Source organism: Alligator sinensis, unplaced genomic scaffold (genome assembly GCF_000455745.1).
Source record: "Alligator sinensis unplaced genomic scaffold, ASM45574v1 scaffold606_1, whole genome shotgun sequence".
Lineage (NCBI taxonomy): Eukaryota > Metazoa > Chordata > Crocodylia > Alligatoridae > Alligator > Alligator sinensis.
Window position 1 is genome coordinate 742,099 of NW_005842472.1, and position 23,700 is coordinate 765,798.

A 23,700-nucleotide genomic window follows, 5' to 3' on the forward strand; every position below is an offset into this window, starting at 1 on the left:
TCCCCTGTCCCTACCCCACTCCCTCCTGCACTGTGGGGGTCTTGATCTGCCGCTCCCCCCTGCTCCCAAGCCCAGGCAGTCATAAAGAAAAATTGAAAGAAACTTACCTGCCTGCTGGGCTGGCTGTGATCTTGGCTACACAGGGTATCTGAGTGTGTGCACTGCCCCCCCGCTGCAGAAGCCTGCAGCTGGGCTGCCCTAAATTTGGAAGGGCTGAGTCCCTCCTCCCCTCCCCCCCCATCTGTGTCCCATGTGCTTAATTGTTGTGTTGCCTAAAGCTTTATAATAACAGTAATAATCCATGTTAAAAAAACCTCAATTTTATAGTCCACTTCCTTTACTGAGACCCTTGGCATAGGTTACCTTAAAAACAGCATAAAGACACTTAAAATGAGAGCATTCATTAGGTAATGGGTGTTAAACCACCATAAGTACCCTCTAAACATATTAAAGATAAGCCACTGAAAAGGAGGTTTATCTGGGAAATTCTTTACTCATGCTGTTCCAGAGTATTTGAATGGTCAGGGGAGGTAAAACACTTTACTCTCATTCTTCCAGTATCTACAGATGCTCAGGTCCCAGCTGCTGTATCCCTTTCTGCCCTTCTAAACTCTAGTGATTCCTTTTCCCCACCTTCCTGCTGAGAGCAACTGTTCTCAGCTTAATTGCAGAGACCATGGAGCCAAGGAAGCCTGTTTCCCCGCAGCTGCATGGTGTCCCTGTGGGAAGCTCAGTTTCAGTAATACCAGAGAACCCTGGGAAAGCATGCTTCCCTGGGTTTCTGTGCTCCTACCAAGCCCTTGTTGCTCTGCTATTTGTCTGGTGGTCCCATTCTCAGCACAGAGCAGCCATGTCAGTCTCAGCCAGAGCACAGAGCCCCAGGGAGGCTGCTTCTCTGGGGCTGTGTGCTCTCGCCAGGCCCCAGCTGCTCTGCCAGAGCACAGAGCCCTGGAGAAGCAGCCTCTCTGGGGCTCTGTGCTCTGGCTGTAACTGATGCAACTGTTCCAACTGAGATTGGCTAACTGTTGTGGGACCCTGGAGCTGGGGAAAACATCTTTTCCCCATTCCCAGTGTAGCAGGGCACTAAAATGTGCCTGCTCCTTTAAGGACAGAAGCAGCCTGGCCAGGGAACTCCGCAGGTGTGGCAGAGCCCCACAGCCGCCGGTTGCCTAAACAACAGCTTTAATGGGGGTAATTGCCAGCACCTGAAGGAGGCAGGGCCCTGGGGACATATAAGCTCAGGGCTGGAGCCAGCAGGGGAGCTCTTCCCCCAGCAACTGCTAAGGAAAGGAGCTTCTGCATAAGAGAGCTTCCCGAGACCTTGTGCTACCTACTTTACTGCCTACAAAAACAGTAAGGCTCCAGGAGTCCCAAGGCACCCAGGTCTAAGAGATGTGTTGTCCTAGGGATGGCAGTGTTATCTCCTTAAAGGGGCTGAGTGCTGCCTTCATTGTGGGAGTTGTTGTAACCTAGGTGCCTATGTTTGTGCTCCTATTTACCCCATAGTTTGGAAGGAGGCTGTAGGAGAAGTGGAGGCCTCATTAGTGCCCAAAGATAGGGGCACTCAATTTGGGTAGAGCTTAGTACCTGAGAGCGGGTCGCCAGAGGGGCACGAGATACAGGGGAAGAAAGGCCTGGCACCAAGGGGGTGCACAGAGTTGACAATACCAGTGTAACATCTGCGAGGCATGCTTTAAAAGGAGGCTAGATAGACACCTAGTCAGGGTCGTTTGACCCCAGCATTCTTTCCTGCCCGTGGCAGGGGATTGGATTTGGTGATCTGCTCAGGTCCCTTCCGACCCTAACAACTATGAAACATGGTAAAGGGGAGATCAGAGCTGTGTAATATGCCCTGGGTATTAGGGCATTAAAAGGGCAGCCTCTTTCCTAGAAACCACTTTTTCATTATAACAAAGGCATGACAGGAAAGTCAGGTGGGCAGACTGCCCTAGACAGGTGAGTGGGCTGATGTGATCAGCCTTGAGATGGCCCCTGTCACACCCAGGGTCTAGCAACTGGAGCCAGGACAGCTCCCTGCTGCCAGCAAGCAATGACTTGCTTCCCCTAATCTGAATCCCCCTTCCAACCCAATCCCAATTAATTGACACACACACAAGATTTTAGTCCTTTAAATCTTTTTTCACTCCTTTTTTCTTTATTTCCAACTCCCCTCTCCTCTCCACTTCACTTCAAATATTTTTTCAAGATTTTTCCCCTACTACCTTCTGCTTTGGCTGGGCTTCTGTTGGATGTGGAGGGAGGGGAGACCCCATGCTGGTTTCTCTGCCTCGGGGCTACATGCCACTTTCTCCACTCTTGTCTATGCCTCTGCTTGCCAGCCCTCTAGTGGGAAGTCACAGTCATACAGGTCTGAAACAACATGAAGCTTTCACCTGTGGCTGTCTGTAACTTTATGACATCACAACATTCCACAGATTTATGATGTTATTCAGGTAACCTATGCCTAGGCCTTAAGTCTCAACTTTGCAGCAATTGTCAATATAGTGAGTTAGGAATATAATGCAATTTTATTCATTTTAACTTTTGAACAAATTTGGGTTTATGGTTCACTCCTTTGTCTATAACTTCTATCCCGAGGCAAATTTTCAACTGAATTCAATTTTTTTGTCAAAAATTACTTTCTTTTTTTAAAGAGAGTTTAAAAAAATATCCCTATTTAAAAAGAGGGATTAGACTATTTAGAAGAGTCCCTTACAGTATGTGGTTTCAATCACCACTGTTCATGAAATCAGGTAGGATGTGGGATAGCTATTTGCAGTGCCCTGTGCAAAGTAGCTATTGCACTGTTGAACCTCATAGGAAATTAGGGCTGGAAGGGACTTCACAAGGTCACATCCTGTCCAGCCCCCTGTTCAAAGCAGGATCATTCCTGATTAAACCATCCCAGCCAATTGTCTGTGTTTTACCTGCTCATGAAAATTTTGAAGCACGGAGAATCCACAACATCTCTTGCTAGCCTATTCCAGTGCTGGGCCACCCTCATAGTTAGAAAGTTCCTCCCATCTCCATCCTCTCTATAATCACCCTTCAGGTATTTGAAGACCTATCAAATTCCCCCTGGTTGACAGTAGCTTATGCATTTTATGCAGGTTTGTAGTATGCAGAAGTGAGAAAAGCCATTTCTATGGGATTGATTCTCCTAGGTACTAAATACTTCCTGTCTCATTTAACTTAGTCACAAGTTGAGAACATTTAGGCGATGTGCACTTAATACATTTCTAATGTTAAATGACTCTTTTAACGCTACAAAAAGTGAGTGTCCAGATGCTTGTGCTATTGATAGCACCACAGAAATGGTGGACCCACCACAAAAATATTAGTCTTTCAAAGAGAAACTACTAAGTAATACAGTGTCTTGTCAGGCGACACATGTAGCACTGCAGGGGGTCTCTTGGTCCTCTTGCATTACACAGCCCTCTCTGCTTTTTTTCTGCCCTCTCCAAGGGAAGGGGACGGAGAGTCAGTTGGCTCCCAGCTGGTGCTCTTGACACTGCCACCAGTACCAAAGGACTGGGTCTTGTTGGTGCCCCTGCCACGTTGCTGCAGCCTAAACAGCTGCTGTAGCTGTGAGATATCTAAGTTTATTTACTTTGCACATATACATTTTAAGTTACTTTCTGTTGAATCTGCTAATGAAACTGAATGTATAGGTTTATTTTGACAATGTAATCCATGCTGGCTAATCTGGCAGCACACTTTCCTGCACTTGTAGCTTATATCATTTATTTATAAATGCCCTGGACAAATATAACAACTGGTAAGGAGGATGGGATACTATGAGTGGGGCATGCCTGTAGCCCACCTGTAGAATTCACTTTAATTGTGAATACTTGAAATCTGTTAGAACCCAAAATGGCTACTCTTTTGGAACAACTGGAGTTTATGTCGTCACCCTGGAAGACTGACCTACATATATAGAATAGTTGGAGCAGTTTTTTGAAGGCAAATGATTGCTCCACAGAAACATATAACTACATTATATTGTTTTCAGATAACATTAGGCTAGTTTCAAAGTAGAAATTACATCTGTTTTGAGTGAAAGATGAGTAAGTATTATGAGTAAACATAGTTTATCCCCTTCTCTGCCTCCCTATCCTTTCCCATTCTTACGTTTGAGAAATCAAACAAACGGGCCAAAACTTCATACTGGTGGTGTGTTAAAAAGAATCAGTCAGTTTAGGGCATCTGCTAGTGTTTTTGTTTTAAGATGGATCCTCTAAAGCTGCTGCATACAGCTGTAATATATAAAAGTATTTTATTTTCCTGCATATGAGAAGAAACCTTCCTTAAGCGGCTTCTCCTCAGCTGCATTCACACTGTTTCCATACATCCTACTTGCTTACTTTATTATGGAGTATATATAAGTAATACTTAATATTCTGGATCGTTAAATGTTCAAAAGCAGGTATTATCCAGTTCTGGAAATCTTATCCTTCGTCCTTAATCCCTGAACCATAGTCCTTAAATAGCTTATTTTAAATTAACATACACTACTGTTTCAACCCATGTTTCCAGAGAATAAATTAAAAAAAAAAAACCAGACAGGGCGAAGGTTGACCCAGCTATCAATATGACCTTTCTCATTATACGCACTGTTGTTTCCTTGTCCTGGTAGGCTCTCTTTTTGAAGCATTTGCACTAAGTAGTTCATGGTATAAAATTATAATATGAAATCCACTTAATTTTTAAACGATATTTTACTATCTGTGCAAATGTGAACCTTTCAAAATTATTCTTCAAAAGGAAGAAACAAAGCATGTAGAGAGAGAAACCCACATGTCACTTCAGAAATATATAGAATGCTTTGCAGTACATACATGAAGTCAACAAGTTTTCACCAACAATAATGTCCACATCAGCAAATAGCCTTCAGAATTCAGCTGAAGACCATCTAGCATTTTATCTTGACTTTGTAATTTATATGTGAAGTGGATTGGTGAGACATATGGGTATCAGAAGTTAGAGAATCCTTGAGGCATGAAAGGGAAATGGAGAATGCCAAGGTAAAAGAGGGTTCAAGTATTAAAGCTGAAAGAGCGTTTTACTTCAGTATTTCAAGGATTTGTTTGCCAATAACATCTGATTTATTCATATTTTTCTTAATAAATAAATATTTTACTTTCAGAATGCAGAGACATTTTGCTTCCAGTGATTACAAAAGAACTGAAGGAATTACTAGAACAAAAGGAAGAGCAACAGGCTCATGTCCATGAGAAGAAGAAGTACTGTGTTGAATTACTCAACAGCATCCTAGAGGTTCTTAGCTGTCAAAACCCAGTAAGTATTCATGTTGATGATGATGTAGATGGCCGCAGCCTGTAGTACGGGCTGAGGTGATTGAATTATAAAATATTGATGCTGATAAATCTCATTTTATTTCTAAATATAAGTCGAGGCAAATTAAATTAATCTATTTATCAGAGGATGAAATTCTACAGTAGTGAGAGCATCAAGGGTGGAATACAAAAAAAATGATATTTTTTTATTTTCAATTTCTGTTTCATGTGGCTTAAAGTCAGTGTAGTAAATCAATATAGTGTCACTGAAGGCAGGGGGGTTGCACCAGTTTCTTCCAGCTAAGGCTCCAGCATTTTTTATTTACATGGTTACACTTCAACTACGATTAAGGGTTGAAGTATATTATAACATTTTCCTAATATTTGTACTAAATCAAATAGTTTGAAGTAATATCTGTTTATAAGAAAATCTTTACAATTTTTTTAACTATCTAAAATGTATTTTACACTGACATTAACTAAATAGCTTGCAAAGAAGAGATTCAACTTCACATGGTGTATCAGTTTTAACTGGCATTATTTTGGACCTATAACTTGGTGTCACTGGAGAAAGTGATGCATTTCTTTGTGTGATAATAGCACTTAACTTTGACAAAGGACCCATTTTCTAATATTCTGCTTTCTATAATCTTACTTTAAGTCCTTTTCTTTTTTTCTGGATGATGATTAACTTCAAAGTTATTTTTGCCACTGTCCTCTCCAAGCTTCAGGATGAAGAATGAATAGCAGTGGGTCCAGGTGAAAATGTAATGTGGAAAACATGACTGAGTATGTTCTCCTTAAGTAAGAGCACTTATGAATTAACCCCCCTTTAGTATTCTGCAAGGTCTGGTGGGGGTTTTGCTGCTGCTTTTGAAGAATCTTCTGGAATGTAAATGTAAACCCTTGTATTAGGGATGCAGTAGGTTTTCCCATGTATGTATGCTTTATTCTGAAGAGCTGTAATTTTCTGTTAAACTAACATTGGACATAATGTACAAACTGGAAAGGAAGTCAAATTCATTTTATCTTTTCATTTTTAATAGGGCTGTGTGTCAATGACAGGGTTAGTACTGTATGTTCTTGTCTGTTCTATTTAAGAACATAAAACCATCAGAAGTGCTATGTTGGGTCAGACCAATGATGCATCTAGTCCAGTATTCAGTCCCCAACAGCAGAATTGGATGTTTTAGGGGGAGAGGACTGAACTGCATAAGTCTAGTTTCAAGCACTGGGATGTGGGTTACCCAAAGCACATGTGTAGTTCCAAATAATTCCCCAGGGGTCTGGGATCTGGAGGGATGTGGTGTTGGAACTGAATTCAGAAGCCTTAGCTAGGACAAGCCAAAGTCAGAAGCTGAAATTGGAGACAAGTTTAGCCAATGTTCAACTGGGTTCAGAAGCCAAAAGCCGGACTTGAAGGTCAAACCCGAATTAGGAGATGCCAAGGGTCTTATTGGAGTCAGAAGCTAGAGTCAGCCAGGATTCAACACCAGAACATTAGGAGAGGGGAGGTACACAGAATGTCAGGAGCTGGAACTTCCAGCTTTGCCCAGACAAGGAGACAGCAGGCTGGGCCTGGCTTTTAAGGGCTGGAGCGGGTAGGGCCTGTTGCCTGTGCCTTCACTGGACTGGTTGCCTTAATTGTGTCACTCAGCCCACCTGACACCAGGGTGCTATTTGTTTGGGACCAGCTGAGTCCAGGATTCTGGCCTGACCTCACTACATATAGAATAGTCTGTCCCCTGTCCATTACCCTCACTGGCATCCATCATTATTGGTTTAGAGATGCTAGAGGAAGCATCGCTAACTATTCTGTTCAACAGCTATTAATAAATCTATAGTCCATGAGTTTGCCTATCTGGTTTTGAACCAGTCTACGCTATTTGCCTCTACCACTTCCTGTAGCAATGAATTCAACAAGTTAGATATGGATTGCATGAAAAAGTACCTTCTCTTGTTTACTTTTAAACCTATCACCTATTCATTTTAGTTGGTGCCTCCTAGTCCTAGTATTCTGGTACTGGTGAACAACAGTTCCCTGTTACATGGTCCACAACCTTCATGATTTTATAGATTTGTATTGCATCAGATTTCTGTCAACGTTCTCCATTCCAAACTGAAGAGACATAGACTTTGTAGTGTCTCCTGGTATGGTAACTGCAGCATCCCCTTGATCATTTTAGTTGCCTTTCTCTGTACCTTTTCTATTTCAACTACATCCTTTTGAGACGATAACAGTACACGGTACTTGAGATGTGGGCGCACCATGGATTAGTATAATGGAATAAAGATGTTCTCCGTTTTGTGTTCAATTAGCTTCTTATGACACTCAACCTTTTACTGGCTTTTTTGGTTGCTGCTGAAGCTTTTAGAGAACTTTAATGACTTTTTAGATCCCTTTCCTGAGTTCTCTGTTTGCTTGTATTGTAAAGGGCAAACATTTTGCATGTTATTTTTGCTTCACTGAGGGGCTAAAGGAAATTATAGTTAATATGCATTGTGGAAAAAGTGGAAATTAAAGGAGGATTTACAAAAGATATTGAGTAAGAAAAGGAATGTTATATGCTGTTAAATTACAAAGTACACTGCTGTGTAGAATATAGGATAATGCATTAATGGAAAATAGGATGAGCAAGTAATATATGCACAAATATATTGAATACTTTGTTAATTTCTATCCATACTAGTTAATTCACATGCAGTCTCAGCATGAGGCTATGAGTAAAGGTGAATAAAATTATGCAAATAATTCTTAACATCTGCTAACATGCTCATATTCAAGGAGATTTGGAAATGAGAAATGTTGGGTCACTTCTAAAACTGATATTCTTCACAGGGAAGTCAAAAGTGCCTTTCCTTTTGATGAAGATATAGTGAATACAAAAACCTTTCATTTCTTTTTTTAAATAAAGATATATGAAATAGATATAGAATGGCAGAACGTTAACATTTGGCTTGGTTATATTCTGAGCTTCAATATTTGGCCAAAATTTTAAACAGTTTTCAAATTCCTTTCAGGAAAAAAGGAGTTTCTTTCCGTATACTGTTAGCTTATGCTGTAAATGTTAGCTTATAGTGTAAATGTTTGTATCTTGAAAAGGTCATGTTTTTATGTGAAAATAAGTATATTTTCATCTTTGCAACAATACAATATCTGAGGCATGAAATTACCCAAAGTTAAATGGATAGCTTCTCCTAAAACTCAGTAAGTAAACTGCAAAGCTGATTAAACCTAAAAATGTTTTTGCTTCTGTAAATGTTTTTATATATTGTATTTACCAAGATGACTGGTGTTGCTGAGGAATTTTGAACATCAAACCATCTGTGCTGGCATAAAGGTTTCTTTGTTTTGTTTTTTAATGGATGAATGAGTTTAGACTTTACTTCAAAAAGTTTCAGTTCCAAAAGCACTCAGATACTGGTGTACCGTTAAGGACTGCTGGATTTTAGATGTTGTATTTTAGAAATTTGAGGATCATAGCTATGTTGCCCAGTTCTGGGGGTGAGGGATGGAGGGGGGAATACTGAAGTGTTTCATTTTTTTATCAAGGAAATTAATGACTTGTTACAACAAGTACAGCACTCTGCTCTTAATGCCATCAGTGTAACCTGTGTCAATCAGTGATTCTTATGCAAGGTGCCATGGCCAGGGGGCAGGCAGTCTGAGCACAGAAGCTAATGCTCTGTGGCAGGGTCAGGACATTTCCATGAAGGGCAAGATCAGACCCTGCTACTTGGTGCAAGCTCCCAAGGCCTGCGCACTGCATCGTGTTGGCTGCTGCTGCTGATGCCAGGCCCTGCGGGACACGCCAGGTGGGCCAGGGGCTTGCGCCAGGCAGTGGAGTCTGATCCTGCTCTGTATGAAGTTTTCCTATCTCTGCTGCCTGGTGCAAGCCCCGTGGGCTGCCTGTCACTTCCTGCTGGATTCCGGCACCAGTGGCAGCCAGCACTGGGGCTTGCAGTGCTGGCTGCAGTGGGCAGCCCCGGGGGCTTGTTCCAGGTGGTGGGGCCGGATCCTTTTTCCTATAGAGCCTATGGGAAAACCCCCAGGATCTGCCCCTCCCCCACCTAATGGGAAGACCTGAACTCAGGGCTGAGACCAGGGTAGGGGGTGCTTTCTCTCCCTGCTGCATGTCAGTGACATGCCAGTCTGACCATGGGGGTGGCGGGGAGTTTGGGAGGTTGGGAATCACCACTCTCTCCACAGCTGGGCAGACCAGGGCTCAGGGAAACTACCCAGAAGCCTTGGGCTCCTCTTCCATGTGGGCAGATGGCCCACTTGGAACTTCCTGGGGATAGGGCACTGTGTTTCCCCCCTCCCCCACTCCATAGGTGACAGCAGGAGGTTGGGGGCATGTTCTGGCCAGTCAATCAGGGATGCCCTGGCTGACCAGCAGGCTGGGAAGCATGTTTTAGCACTCCCACCTTTTTGCCTAGGCCAGTGCAGGCCTCCATCTGCTTTTTTTCAACTGAAAAGTAAATGTTTCTTATGTTTGGTATCAGTTGAATCTACAACTGATAGAGAACCCTGAGTAGATTGAATCGATTCTACTGTGGGCTGTTTGTCTGTCTGTACTTACCCTAATGGTCTTTTCAGTGTTTGATTCAATGATATATTTTCCTTTAGCATCTTTGACGTTCTTTATATAAAGCTAAATTCACATACAGGGGTACATAACGTTTCTCTTTGCACATGAAAGATTCATTGAAACTGATGAATGAAAAATCCAAGCTATGCTCCCCAAATGTCCCTTCAAAGCTCAGGGCTTGTTATTTTGTGGGTTACAATGATGTTGCAATCTTCTTCCTGTTCAATTGCTTGCTGTTGTATGCAAATAATGAAACTTAATTTGGACAGTCACCAGGAGTCAGTTTATAATAACATTTTATTTTGTTTCATTTCTTTCTTAGAGGAATAATTTTCCCGTAGCCTACTTAAGAGATTTTAGATTGGTCTCATAAATTAATTATAGCATTTTTAACTCAACTAAAGTTCACACTACTTTTTGAAGACCTGTCTTGATTTTATTAATAGAGTTGTAAATTCCGTGCACCATGCACCTACAAATTCATAAATATAACACAAAATAATTTTCTTTCTCACACACATGAACACAGAAATTATTGGATGAATATTCTTTGCCCATAGCAATACCTTTATGTTGACTGTTATCAGCTTGTATTGGTTCTCTGAGGAGATAGGGCTCTTAGAAGCATACATCATCTTGCCAAATATAGATTTTGATGGAGGATGATTTTCCTACTATGATCGTATATTCATACTAAAAGTGGCATAGATCAGTTGCAATTTTGACAGTTGTAATAGTGTGCATTAGCATCCAGGAGCTTCTTATCTAGCTAATTTTTTATTTCCAGTTAAAGTAAGGGGTGACAGTTCACACTGAGCTCAGCCTCTCCTTTCAAGTTAATTATTAAAAAATACCTCGGCTGAAAAACATTATAGATGCAATTTACACACCTAACTGTGCATCAGAAAGATGATGTCAAGTACAAGATGTCAGTTTCTGCCATGTAGATCTTAGTTAAAAAAATGCAGCAGCTCTGAAATACCTGAAGGGGAGTTCAAAAGAGGATGGAGCTAGACTGTTTTCAGTGGTGGCAGATGACAGAACTAGGAGCAATGGTCTCAAGTTGCAGCAAGGGAAGTTTAGGTCAGATATTAGAAAGAATTTTCTCAGTAGGAGGGTAGTAAAACACTGGAGCAGGTCACCCAGAGACATGATGGAAGCTCCATCCTTGGAAGTTTTCAAAACCCAGCTAGACAAAGCTTTGGCTAGCATGGTTGAGGGTTGAGTGGAGAGGATGGGCATGAGGGAATGAGCAGGGAATTAACTGGCAGGAGGGGCTGGGGATAGATGGCCGTGTGGGTCAGGGATCAGGTGTAAGGGGCAGGCATGGGGGCAAGGGACAGGAGAGCAAGTTGTGGGCATCAGTCTGGCTCCATTGGCCTCCAACTTCCTCCTGTCCCCATCCTGTGGTTCAGGCCAAGTTTAAGATGGTCTGTAGTTCCCTGGATCCTCCTTCCCTCTCTTAAATATGGGAACTATGTTTGCCCTTTTCCAATCATCCAGGACCTCTCCTGGTCACCATGAGTTTTCAAAGATGATGGCCAAAATCTCTGTAATCATATCAGCCAACTTGTACACTTCCAGCTTTTATTAGTAGTCCCTAACCTGTTCTTTCAGCACTGTTGGCTTCTCACCTCCTCCCCAAACTGTGCTGCCTGTTGCAGTAGTTTGGGAACTGACCTTGCCTGTGAAGATGGAAGCAAAAAAGGCATCGAGCACTTCAGCCTTTTCTACATCCTCTGTCACAAGGTTGCCTCCCCCATTCAGTAAGGTACCCACACTTTCCCTGATCCTCCTCTTGCTACTAACATACTTGTCAAAACCCTTCTTGTTACCCTTCACATCCCTTGCTAGCTGCAGCTCCAGTTGTGCTTCGACTTTCCTGATGTCATCCCTGCATGCCCAACGTAATGCTCTTATATTCTTCCCTAGTTATTTGTCCAAGTTTCCAGTTCTTATAAGCTTCCTTTTTGTGATTTAGTCTATTGAAGAGTCTCCTGCTAAGCCAAGCTGGTCTTCTGCCATACTTGCTTGTCTTCCTGCACATAGGGATGGTTTGTCTGCACTCTCAGTAAGGCTTCTTTGAAGTACAGCCAGCTCTCCTGGACTCCTCTCCCCCTCAGTCTGGCTTCCCAGAGGATCCTGCCAATGAGTTTCCCTGAGTGAGTTGAAGTCTGCTTTTCTGAAGTCTAGGGTCCTTACTCTGCTGCTTTCCACCCATCCATTCCTCAGGATCCTAAACTCTATCATCTCATGGTCACAGTTGCCCAAGTTGCCATCCACTATTACATTCCCCATCAATTTCTCCATGTTTGTGAGAGGCAGGTCAAAAAGAGTATGGATTGTAGTTGGCTGCTCCAGCACTTGCACCAGGAAGTTGTCCCCAACACTGTCCAAAAACTTCCTGGATTGCCTGCACACTGCTGTATTGCCCTCCCAACAGATGTCAGGGTGACTGAAGTCCCCCATGAGAACCAGGGCCTGTGATCAGGAAACTTCCACTAGGTGTTCGAAGAAAGCCTCATCCACCACTTCCTCTTGGTCTGGTGGTCTATAGCAGACCCCCACCACGACATCACCCTTCTTGCTGTCCCCTCTGACCCTAACCCAGAGACTCTCAACAGGACTCTCTCCAGTTTCATACTGGAGCTCTGACCAATTGTATGGCTCTTTTACATAAAATACAACTCCTCCTCTTCTTCCCTGACTGTCCTTTCTGAACAGTTTGTATCCATCCATGACAGTACTCCAGTCATGGAAGCTGCCACCAAGTCTCTGTTATTACAATGATGCCATAGTTCCATGACTGTGCAAGGACTTCCAATTCTTCCTGCTTGTTTCCCAGGCTCTGTGCATTTGTATACGGGCACCTGAGGTAACTAGTTGATTGCCCTGATTTCTCAGGAAGTATGAGAGCAACTCCCCTGTTGCCCTCTTCTGCTTGCTTTTCTTCTTGGTCTCCTGCTTCCCCACTTACCTCAGGGCTTTGGTTTCCATCCCCTGGTGAACCTAGTTTAAAGCCCTCCTCACTAGGTTAGCAAGCCTACCTGTGAAGATGTTCTTCCTTCTCTTCAGGTGGATCCTGTCTTTTCCCAGAAATCCTTCTTCTTGGAAGAACATCCCATGGTGGAGGAAATCTGTGTTGGTGACACCACCTGCGCAGCCAGGTGTTGATCTGCAGGATGCACCTGCTCCTGCCCAGACCCTTTCCCTTGCCTGGAAGGATCAATGAGAGCACAACCTGAGCCCCAGACCCCCTCACCCTTGCACCCAGATCCCTGTATTCACTCTTGATATGCCCAGGGTCTCCCCTGGCAGTATCACTGATGCCGACATAGATGAGCAGCATGGGGTAGTAGTCGAAGGGCTGGATGAACCTTGCTAGTCCCTCCATGACATCTCGGATCCAGGCTCTGGGCAAACTGTAGACCTCCTGAGACAACAGGTCAGGTCAGCAGATGGCTTTCTCCGTCTTCTGCAGAAAGCGGTCTCTAACCACCAGCACCTATTGCTGCTTCTTGGTGGCAGTCATCCTGATCCTTCCCACCGTGGTGAGGCCTGGCCTGTTTTCTTTCACCAATGGAACATGATCCTCCCTTTCTGCTGCTAGCGCTGCGTATCTGCTCTCCAGATGAACGACTGCAGGTGGAAGTGAAGATATCTACTTGCTGCCAAAAGTCACAGGCCTCCAGCTTCCACCCACTTGGGTGCCCATGTCCTTTCTTCTCTAGCACTGCATGTGGCATTTCTTCCTCCACAGTCCTGGAGGTCTCCTCCAGCATTGAATTGATGAACACCTCATGGCAGAGGATGCTTTGGAGTCTCACTACCTCCTCCTGTAGTTCTCTTGCCTGTTCCCTGTTCACTTGTACTAGAATGTCCAAGTTGAACGAGGAAAAAACCTAATCTTGGAGTTAAATAAATAAGGCAAAATAATTTTATTATAAGGGCTGATAGCTAGCTAGCTAGATAGATAGATAGATAGATATACAATTTAGAAATATATGGTGTCTTGTCTGCTTGATTGGGACTTTTCCCTTTTTTGCATATATTATATTCAGAGTAAAGTGTCTAAGTATAAGTCTCCTGTGAGGCATTTGGGGAAGAGTTTTCCACAAATTGACGTAAAAATACACATGTTCTGAATTAAAGGGTTAGAAGAAAAAGGCTCTTAAAGCCTTTGGAGTCCAGTAGCAGTATTAGCATATGATAGCCACTCTGGAAACCTTGTGTATGCCAGCATTAATTAGAAGTCTGCCAAACAACCAGATGCTACTATTGGAAAGACACTTAATAGGTGCTGCTATTATTATAAAGCAAATATCCAGTAGAATGTAGTCTGATGTTTTCAAATGACCAACAACAACTTTTAACTTTACATAAAAAATATACTGAACAGGATCACATTAGTTCTGTGTGTGTGTGTGTGTGTGTGTGTGTGTGTGTGTGTGTATACACACACACATATATATAGGAAGAACATCTCTTCTTGCAAAGACATATGCTCTAAAGAGACAAGGTGGACAGATGGTAGGAGTTAAAGCAATTTGCTCAAAGTATACAGAAATTCAGTTGAAGAGCTGGGCGTTGACAGTGCTACTGGTTGTTTCCTTTTGACTAGAGAATATTGCCTGTTGCATGCAATATGTTTAAGCTCCTTGATTAGCAGTCAAGTTGCCTACTTTATCTATGTTTCTGGATTCCATTGAGGAAGAACCTTGTTACTATGTTAAATAGTACAATTACATAAGAAATAATTTACAAACAGAATGGCTGGTCTACTGCAAAATGGAAGAAGGGCCTTTTTGCTAAGTGACCATGTAATATCAGTTGTATAAAAGCAGGGATACCATACATCCAGGTTTTCCTGGACATCTTCTTTTTTGGACCCCTGTGCTGCATCCAGGTGGGTTTTTATAAAAAAGAGTAAATGGCCTCTCTTTTGGAGCTGGCAGTATGGTAATATGGAAACCTTAATTTTTATTAAAAGGCTAAAGCCCCAAATTGCTTTTTGATCCAAATTCTGAGTTAAGTCAACAGAAACTTATTCACTTTCACCTTAGTAAGTAACAGAAGGATTTTGCATGTGTTAAATTCTAAACTGGACATTTTGCAGAAATAAATGAACTCTAGTGATAGGATAGACCAGTGCTGAGAACTTCTGAATAACTCTCTATTCTAGAGGCAGGTGATTATTTTGGGTGGAGGGCTGTTTAATGAGTATTGCTGAGCTGTCAAAAGCCTCATGGGTAGCCTCACCCCTTGATAAGTGCCCTGCACCCAGGTTGCCATCTTGGGGCCAGAAGTCTCAATAACCCCTGACCTTTGCCACCAGAAGTCCTTCTCTTTGTCCCCTGGAAATGCTCCTTTTGGGAGGGGGAAGTTGCCATCTTAGAAACAGAAAAAAACAAATCATACACTAAAAGCCAAACACCTACTATAATGTATTTTAATTTTAGTACAAAAAATATTTTTGTTTTGATTTGTGTTTGTGTACTATATATAGAGGTGATTGCATAATAACTCAAAAATAAATTCTGAGTCTTTTATATTGTGTGGGGTAGGTAAAGTTGTGTGTGTGTGGTGGGGGGTGTGCGTAGGGGGATGTGGGTGGAGTTTGTGAGGGGATGTGACTGTGTGAGGGGGCATAGGGTAAGTTGTGGGGGTTGTGGGGTTGTGCGGCATTTGTGGGGTGTGGGTGCATGGCTCTGGAACAGACTGTCCTCTCTTGCAGTCAATGCAGGCAATATGGGGTGGGGAATGTATCTGTGTCTGTGTTTTTGGTCTGTGCGGTGTGATGGAGGGTGGGAAGGGCGTGGGTACACTACCTCCCATGGAGCAGCAGCATGTGGGGGCACTGGTGCCTGGCTTTGGCCAGTGCTGCATGTTGCAGTGAGGAGCACAGCCCCCGCCAGGCTATTTGTTTGCCTGGCACTCCCCGCACTTGTGGGGCACAGGAGGGAAGCCCCAGGTACTGAAGCCAGCTGCTTTCTCTTCCTCAGCCTACTCCAGTACCCTCCCATGCCTGCCGCATGAGTGCATGGAGCACTGGGGAAACAAACAACCCTGCAGGGTCTGTGCTCCTCACAGTGCTGCCTGGAGCCAGGAACAAGGAACCAGCACCAAGCAGAGCACCCCTTCTGCTGCTGCCCCCAGTGCCTGCCATGGCAACTTGCCATGGGGGGGGGAAGTTTTTGGGGGATCCACATACCCCTCACACCCACACCCTGCCCAGCTGATCTCCATGCTGCTGCCGGCCCCCTGGGTGAGGGCTCTATGCTGCAGCCAGCCCCAGCCCCATGCTTCATGCTCCCACCCAGCTGCAACCCCACTCTACCCCCAACTTCCCTACCTGCTGCCTGGAGGGGGTGGAACATCTGGGAAGCCTGCAAGAGCAGTCCCACCTTATGCTAGCAGGGCTGGCCCTTCTGCCTATGAGGGTGGGAGTGAGGCATAATGAGATATATCGGGGTGGGTGTAGGTGCTTTGCTTTCACCCTCATGGGCGGAAGGGCTGGGCGGGGCACAGTTTGTTGGGAGGCACCGTGGGCTGGATGAAAGTGCCTTGTGGGCCACATCTGGCCCACAGGCCATATTTTGCCCGCCCCTGCTCTGTTCATAACTCTACAATGCTTGCAGAAGTGCATCTCTGTCCTGCCTTTTGCCTGACTTCAGACTAACATTGCTAACTACCTCTGTCTGCTCATAAAAGTAATAGATATTGATTTCAAACGGAATACTTACACCACTGCGGAGGAGTGCTTCTGCAAATCGTACCTGAGAATCTTTTTTTTGAGTGACTATAAATGTATTCCATTCTTGGTCCCATGCACCAGAGGTCAAAATCCTGTAGCTAGCAGTGCCTCATTCAACAAAAGCTTCTTTTCTTAACTCCATAGCTGATAAAAAATGAGATTATTATTGCTCCTCTGTGGGAAAGGAAGAGAAATCCTATGAAATAAAATGCTGTGATATCATTTGACAAAGTAGATTGTTGCCTATGGCCAGTCTACCTCGGAACCAGTTAATCTCTAAGGCTGCATCCACACGAGCACACACCAGCATTTTGTGGTGCCTCAAAGGCTTTTGAGGCACTGCAAAACTCAGCCTGAGTATGTGGTTTTATTCTCCACGCTGCACAGAGCCAAATTTAGATACAGGAAATCCCAGTGTAAAAAAACACATACACAAAAAAAGTGGGGTGGTACGCATGGCAGCAGTGTGTGGCCTGAAACCAGAGCCTGGCTGGCCAGAGCCACAATCTGGCTGCTGGCCAGCCTCCGCATGCTCCGTTCACCACCACTGCAGCCCCAGGAGGCCCCCCCAGTACCCCAGGTAAGGCTGCTGGGGCCAGGTTGGGTGCTGGCCCCAGCCTCCCCTACCCTACCTGGGGCAATTTGCCCCGAGTCAGACCTCGTGTACAGGGGCATTCCTTGGGGGCAACTATCAGCAGAACAAATATGTGCTGTGGTATTTGTCCCCAGGAAACACCCGCATCTGGATGTGCCCCAAGGTGCCACTGTTTCTTACTTTCTGTTTGGCAGTTCACCTCTCTTAGGCAGAAGTAAATCTGGACCCCACAACACTAACAGCCGATCTACCCCACACCAGCTTTGAAATAACAGCTTCACTAAAAGATTGTTTACACAACAGATGTCAGACAAGTTCAAACTTATTCATTGATTATTATGGTAGAAATGACCTTCATTGTTTGCAGAGCTTGTTAAAGCATATTCATCTTCCCACTAAAGCATCATATAGGCATGTTAGTTAGGGTTGTGTGAAGCTTTGGGTGGTGATTTGATTCGGATGAGATTTGGCCTGATTCAGTGGCCAAATCTCTGAATCTGAATTGAATCAGGGGGTCAATTTAAAGGTCTGAATTGGTTCAAGGCTCTCCAAATCTTTGGAAAAGATTGAGAGCTTTGATTCTTGCAGTCCCTGTTGGCTGCAGCAAGGGGGGTCGTGGGAGATCCCTGCTGCCCCTCACTGCATGGGGGACTCTGCATGTGCTCCCCAACCACCCCCCGGTAGCAGTGAGTGCGGGGCTTTTCTGGGGGTTTTTTTTGCATCGTAGGGTTGTCGGGGGCAGCAGAGAATTGTCCCTCTGGGTCAAGCCCTGGTGAGTACCGGGGCTTTTTTTTTTTTTTTTAACAAGTGCAGGGAGCTGGGGCTGGTGGGGCAGCCATTGCCAGGCTGGGAGAGTGGGCAGGGGATGGACCTGGCCTGGCTGATTTGGAGATTGGGCCGAATTGAATGGGGACAGTGATTCAAATCACTGAATCGAATCACTGTCCCCTGAATCGTCCAAATCCAAAGTGAATACTAGCCACTTCGTACAACCCTAATATTAGTATGGATTCCTGAAAGGTCTTGTCATGTCCAAGCTGGTGGATACATCTCACTTAAGTAAGCAATTATGTGTCATTCTTTTTCTTGCTATAGTTACTGATATCTCCAGCCTTGGGTAGAAGCTGATTTGTCTCAGAGTTGGACTTGAGGCTTTTGGAGACAAATAATATGACTGTGTAATGTTTTTCACATTAATCCAAAGCAAATCAAGTAATGATAAACAATGTCAAGCCAATGTTGTATTTAGTAGGAAGAAAATGTCTCTTCCAGAAAACTATATGCTTATCAAACTTGATGTATCAGACACTGAATTACCTTCACATCAGTTTGTCTAGCAAGATTCATAAGCATTTTATGAGGCCGACTGAATAGAGAGGTTTTTTTGCAACAAAGATTTAGATGTTTAAGGTATGTTTTGAAAATGGTATCAATAAAGCTTTGTTTTTAGTTGCCATATAAAATGCATCACTTTGTGCTCTAGAAAGGGTCTGATCTCAGGATCTCCTTTAGATGTGATTAGGAATGCATCTAAAGGAATGTGCATGGTGTGAGATGTATTTATCAACAAATTCTAACGCCATATATGGAAGATCAGATAGCATTGCTTGGATAGTTTTACTCCTCTCATCTGCAAAAACTCTTGCTTAGGATCTCCAAAAGTTTTCCTCTGATCTCTCAAACTCAGTGGTTTTCATGCTGTGTTTTGCAGAACCCTGGGGATAGAACATCAGGGCTTCCTTAAAGAGACTGGAGGTAATGGTAGAGTGGGCTGGGAGGCAGTGTGCTACCCATGCTGAGCCAGGTTGCCTGGCTCCACATCTCTAACTTACTCTACTCTGTAATGTAGAGACATCTTTTGTTGAGCTGTCCAGATGGAGACCCTCCAATGTGAGCTTTCAGTGTGATATTAGTTAGACTGATGGAGCTCTCTTCTGAACCACTGACTTCATGTTTCCTTTAGTACCTTTGTTTTTTAAAATTGCATAATTGATAGCTATGCCCAGTGTCAGTAGAGGGAGAGTTCTGCAACCTTCAAAGGCAAGTCACTTTGCATTATTATTAATAGGCAAAAGTCTTGTAGAAAACCTAAATTGATTCCAGGTTTCTGTATCATTTGGCAACGCCCAATTCTTGTATGGTTTGTTAAACTTTGAACACACTTTCTATTTTTGTAGTATTGTTTGAAAGTAAACCAAAATGGAATCCCTGCAATTAAAAGAAGGAATTATTACCATACAGTAATGATTCATCTTTATAATGTGTTATCTTTGTGCGTTAGAATTGCAGAAAATTAGGGTTGGGAAGGAACCTCAGGAGGTCATCTAGTACAACCCCTTGCTCAAAGCAGGACTACCCCCCAACTATATCGTCCCAGCCAAGGCTTTGTCTATACAGATCTGAAAAACCTCCAAGGATAGACATTCCACAGCCTCTCTGGATAGCTTGTTCCAGTGATTTACTACCCTCCTACTGAGAGAGTTTTTCATAATATCTAACCTAAACTTCCCTTGTTTCAACTTGAGACCATTGCTCCTTGTTTTATCATTTGCCATCATTGACAAAATAGGCAATGAATGGAGTCAATGGAGCTAGAATAGTCTAGCTCCATCCTCTTCGTAACCACCCTTCAGGTAGTGGAAGGCTGCTATTAAATCCCATCTCAGTCTTCTCTTCTCTAAACTAAATAAGCCCAGTTCCCTCAGTCTCTACTCAGAAATCATGTGCCCGTTCATCAGCACCCCCTAACCTTTTTCATTGTCACTGGACTTTCTCCAATTTGTCTACATACTCTCTGTAGTGGGGGGGGCCCAAAACTGAACACAGTACTCCAGATATAGTCACCAGTGCTGAATACAGGGGAATAATCACTTCTCTTGATCTACTGGCAACACTCCTACTGATGCAGCCACTATGCTATTAACTTTCTTCACAAGGTCACACTGTTGGCTCATATTCAGCTTATCGTCCACTGTGCTCCCTAGATCCTTTTTTGCAGAGCTGCTGCTTAGCCAGTTGGTCCCCAGCCAGTTACTGGTATGTAGGATTGTTCTGTCCTAAGTGCAGTACTTTGCACTTGTGCCTATTGAACCTCATGAGATTTTCTTTTGGTCTAATCCTCCAATTTATTGAGGCCTTTCTGAATCCTAGCCCTGCCCTCCAGTGTATCTACTATTCTCCCCAGATTGGTATCTTCTTCAGACTTGATGAGGGTGCACTCCATCCTATCCCATTGATAAAGATATTAAACAAAACCAGCCCCAGGACAGATCCCTCAGGCACTCCATTGGATACCGGTTGCCCATAAGACATTGAGCTGTTTATTACTACCCTCTGATCCTGACTATCCAGCCACTTTTCCATCCACCTTACAGTCCATTCATCCAGCTTGTACTTCCTTAGTTTGCTTGTGAGCATGTTGGTGGAGATGGTATCAAAAGCCTTTGTAAAATCAAGGTATATCACATCCACTGCTCTTCCTGCATCTACAGAGCCAGTCATTTCATCATAGAAGGCAATCAGGTTGGTCTGGCATAATTGCCCATGGTGAATCCATGCTGGCTGTTCTTAACCACCTTCTTTTCCTCCAGTGCTTAGAAATAGATTCCTTGAGGACTTGCTCCATGATTTTTCCTGGGACCGAGATGAGGCTGACAAGTCTGTATCTCCTTGGGTCCTCCTTCTTCCCTTTTGTAATGATTGGCACTATATTTATCCTTTTCCAATCATACAGGACCTTTCCTGATTGCCACAAGTTTTTCAGTGATAATGGTCAGTGGCTCTGCAGTCATAGTGGCCAATTCCCTTAGTACCCTCTGCTGCATTGTGTCCAGCCCCATGGACTTGTACATGTCTAGCTTTTCTAAATAGTCCATAACCTGTTCTTTCGCCACTGCTGGCTGCTCACCTCTTCCCCAAAGTATGCAGTCAGGTGCAGAAGTCTGGAAGCTGACCTTGCCTGTGAAGATAGGTAAAAAAGGAATCGAGTATTTCAGCCTTTTCTGCATCATCTGTCACTAAGTTGCCTCCCCATTTAGTAAGGGACCAACACTTTCCCTGATCTTCCTCTTGTTGCTGGTATATTCTACAACTCAGTCTCCTTTTATGCTGCTATTGAATCCCTTTCCATCTTGAAGTCTCTGTGATGAAGGAAGTGAGACTGTCACTCCTGCTGTGCTATGCTGAGGGTACATGGGTATCTAGGATTTGGGCATGTGGCAACAGATTGATCTTCAGCACGTGAGCCTGCATGCACTCTGAGTTGAATACATATGGACAGCAAGCCTTAAAACAGCATTTACTGTGACAAAACTCTTCATTTTCTAAGCTGACAGTCAGTTAGACAAAGTTTACAGATCCTTTTGTTCAACTTTGAAAAGGTCTTCTCTGTATGCTATGAGTAAAAACAGCCTTTAGATGAACATCTGTTTAAATTAAATCAGATCTTGAGCTAGCCTTGTAATAGGAAGTTATATACTTTCAATTGCCTGTGAAGTGCAATTGTAGGGCAAACTCACAAACTGTACTTCTGTCTGTAACCATAGAATTATTCTATTGCTTAATCAAGCCAAGCCTAACCACACCAGGAAATTATCAGGAACAAAGGGCAATTTTATGGAGTATGGCCTTTATGCTAACCTCTATGGCCCATTCATCTATCCAGTGCATAAGTTTACTTGGTTTATTCAATAAAAGATCCTCTGTAGCAGAACTATCTCATTGGTAATTGGGTCTGCTAACCGAAGCAATCTATACTAGCTAAGAAAATAGTTATACCTTACCAATGACTGCAGAGGTAACACAGTCCAGATTTTGTTAAGCTGTGAAATGTCAGAATCTGTGAATTATCAAACAACTTCTCAAAGGAATGTAATTTGTTCCTTTAATCCAAACTGGAGGTTGTCAAATGTCCATCCATGTCGAAGCAAATTTTCTGTGCTAAACAAGGGTAATATATAGTGTTGGTGAAATGACACTGAACCTAATAAAGAACATTTGACTAATTATATGACACCCTATCTTTTCATATCAACTAGACATAAGACAATTACTTAAAATACATAGGAAATGCAATACGTTTTAGTGAAAAATCAGTTTGTGTCTTATCTGGATTACACACTTAATTTGGAAGTTTTCCAATTGAGGCAATATCATGCCACAGTATTCTTGAGAAATTGCTTGTGATTTTTTTTCCCCTTCTCTTAGGAAATTCTTAAGAGTCTAAACAATTGACACATTTACATCAGTGTAACTTATAGCTTTGTACATTAATCTAAATTGACCTCTGTATCTGAAGCAGATATGCAGATATCTAATGCTTCTGTGTACAGCAGGTGATGTTAGTGCCAGGTGATGGAGGAACAAGTAATAGTTTGTTTGCCTTGAGTAAATGGCTTCCCAGAATAGTTACTTTGGAACCTCCCCACGCTGTCCCTGCTCCCAGTAATTCTATGCAAGAATGAAGTAAGTTACTTTTGGATAGGGCTATATGTCATCTGTCAGTGTTACATTAACTCTTGTGTAAAGACAGGTTGCAGTGCTGTAAATATGCTATGAGTCCAGGTTCTATATCTAGTAAAACTAGCACTTTTTTATGAGGTTATGATGAGTGGACAGAAAAAGGAAAATATTCTTGAAAAATTGTGTGTTCTGATAAATTATCTTCTGGTTTTGATACATCATGATTTCTATTAACAAACTACAACATGAAACAGTTGATAAGTTACTATACATAGCAAATCATCACCATATTTAAGATAATTTAAATTGCTATTTTCCTTTCTTCCTACCTACCTCTTCTATCTAGCATAGTAGTGGTAAGTGTCATGTTGAGGTCCATAATGCACTGGAAAAACGATTCTAAGTGTTTTTCCGTATAGCTAGCGGGAAACTTCTCTGCAGTGCTGTGGTTGTGAATGGCTCATGTCATTAATAGATGACATATGTTGTTGGAGCTCAAAGGCCAATACTTTAATTTTCTGTTAGTAACCTCTTTTGATGATCCTGTTGAAAGGAATCTGTTGATGCTGTCTCATGGGACAGAACTAGGGATTACTTGAGTTTATTTACTTGACTTTTTTTGGGACCATCTACACATTAAATTTACAGCATGATTAACCAGTTAATCTCCTGCCCACACATTCAATCAGTCAATAGTATGATAAAAAGAGGAACAAAATATGTGTAATAACTTTGTAGCTGCTTCCTATCATGCCATTAAGTTAACTTGTGGCTGGGGCTCCTGTGGCTAGGAGCCCTGTCAGCTGATTGGAGCTCCAAGTTGAGGAAACCAATGTGCACCCTCAAGCTTGGGAGCTACCAGCTGACTGGAGTGCCACCATGATGAAGGGGATGGAGTGGGGGTGGGGCAAGGCCAGGCCAACAACAGCCATCAGGGAGGGGGAAGCAGTGGGGAAGAGGGGAGGAAGGGAAATGGGAAGGGGGGGGGTTACTGGGGGCAGT

The 23,700-nt window shown here is 43.2% G+C and overlaps 1 protein-coding gene across 1 annotated transcript in view; it reads left to right on the forward strand.

Moving 5' to 3' along the window:
* Window positions 1–23,700, forward strand: part of DOCK2 (dedicator of cytokinesis 2) — a 514,326-nt gene that overhangs the window by 150,722 nt on the left and 339,904 nt on the right. Inside the window, exon 26 of the mRNA XM_025212572.1 lies at window positions 5,147–5,298. Coding sequence (XP_025068357.1) covers window positions 5,147–5,298 — 152 coding nt within the window. The remainder of the gene's footprint in view (window positions 1–5,146; window positions 5,299–23,700) is intronic.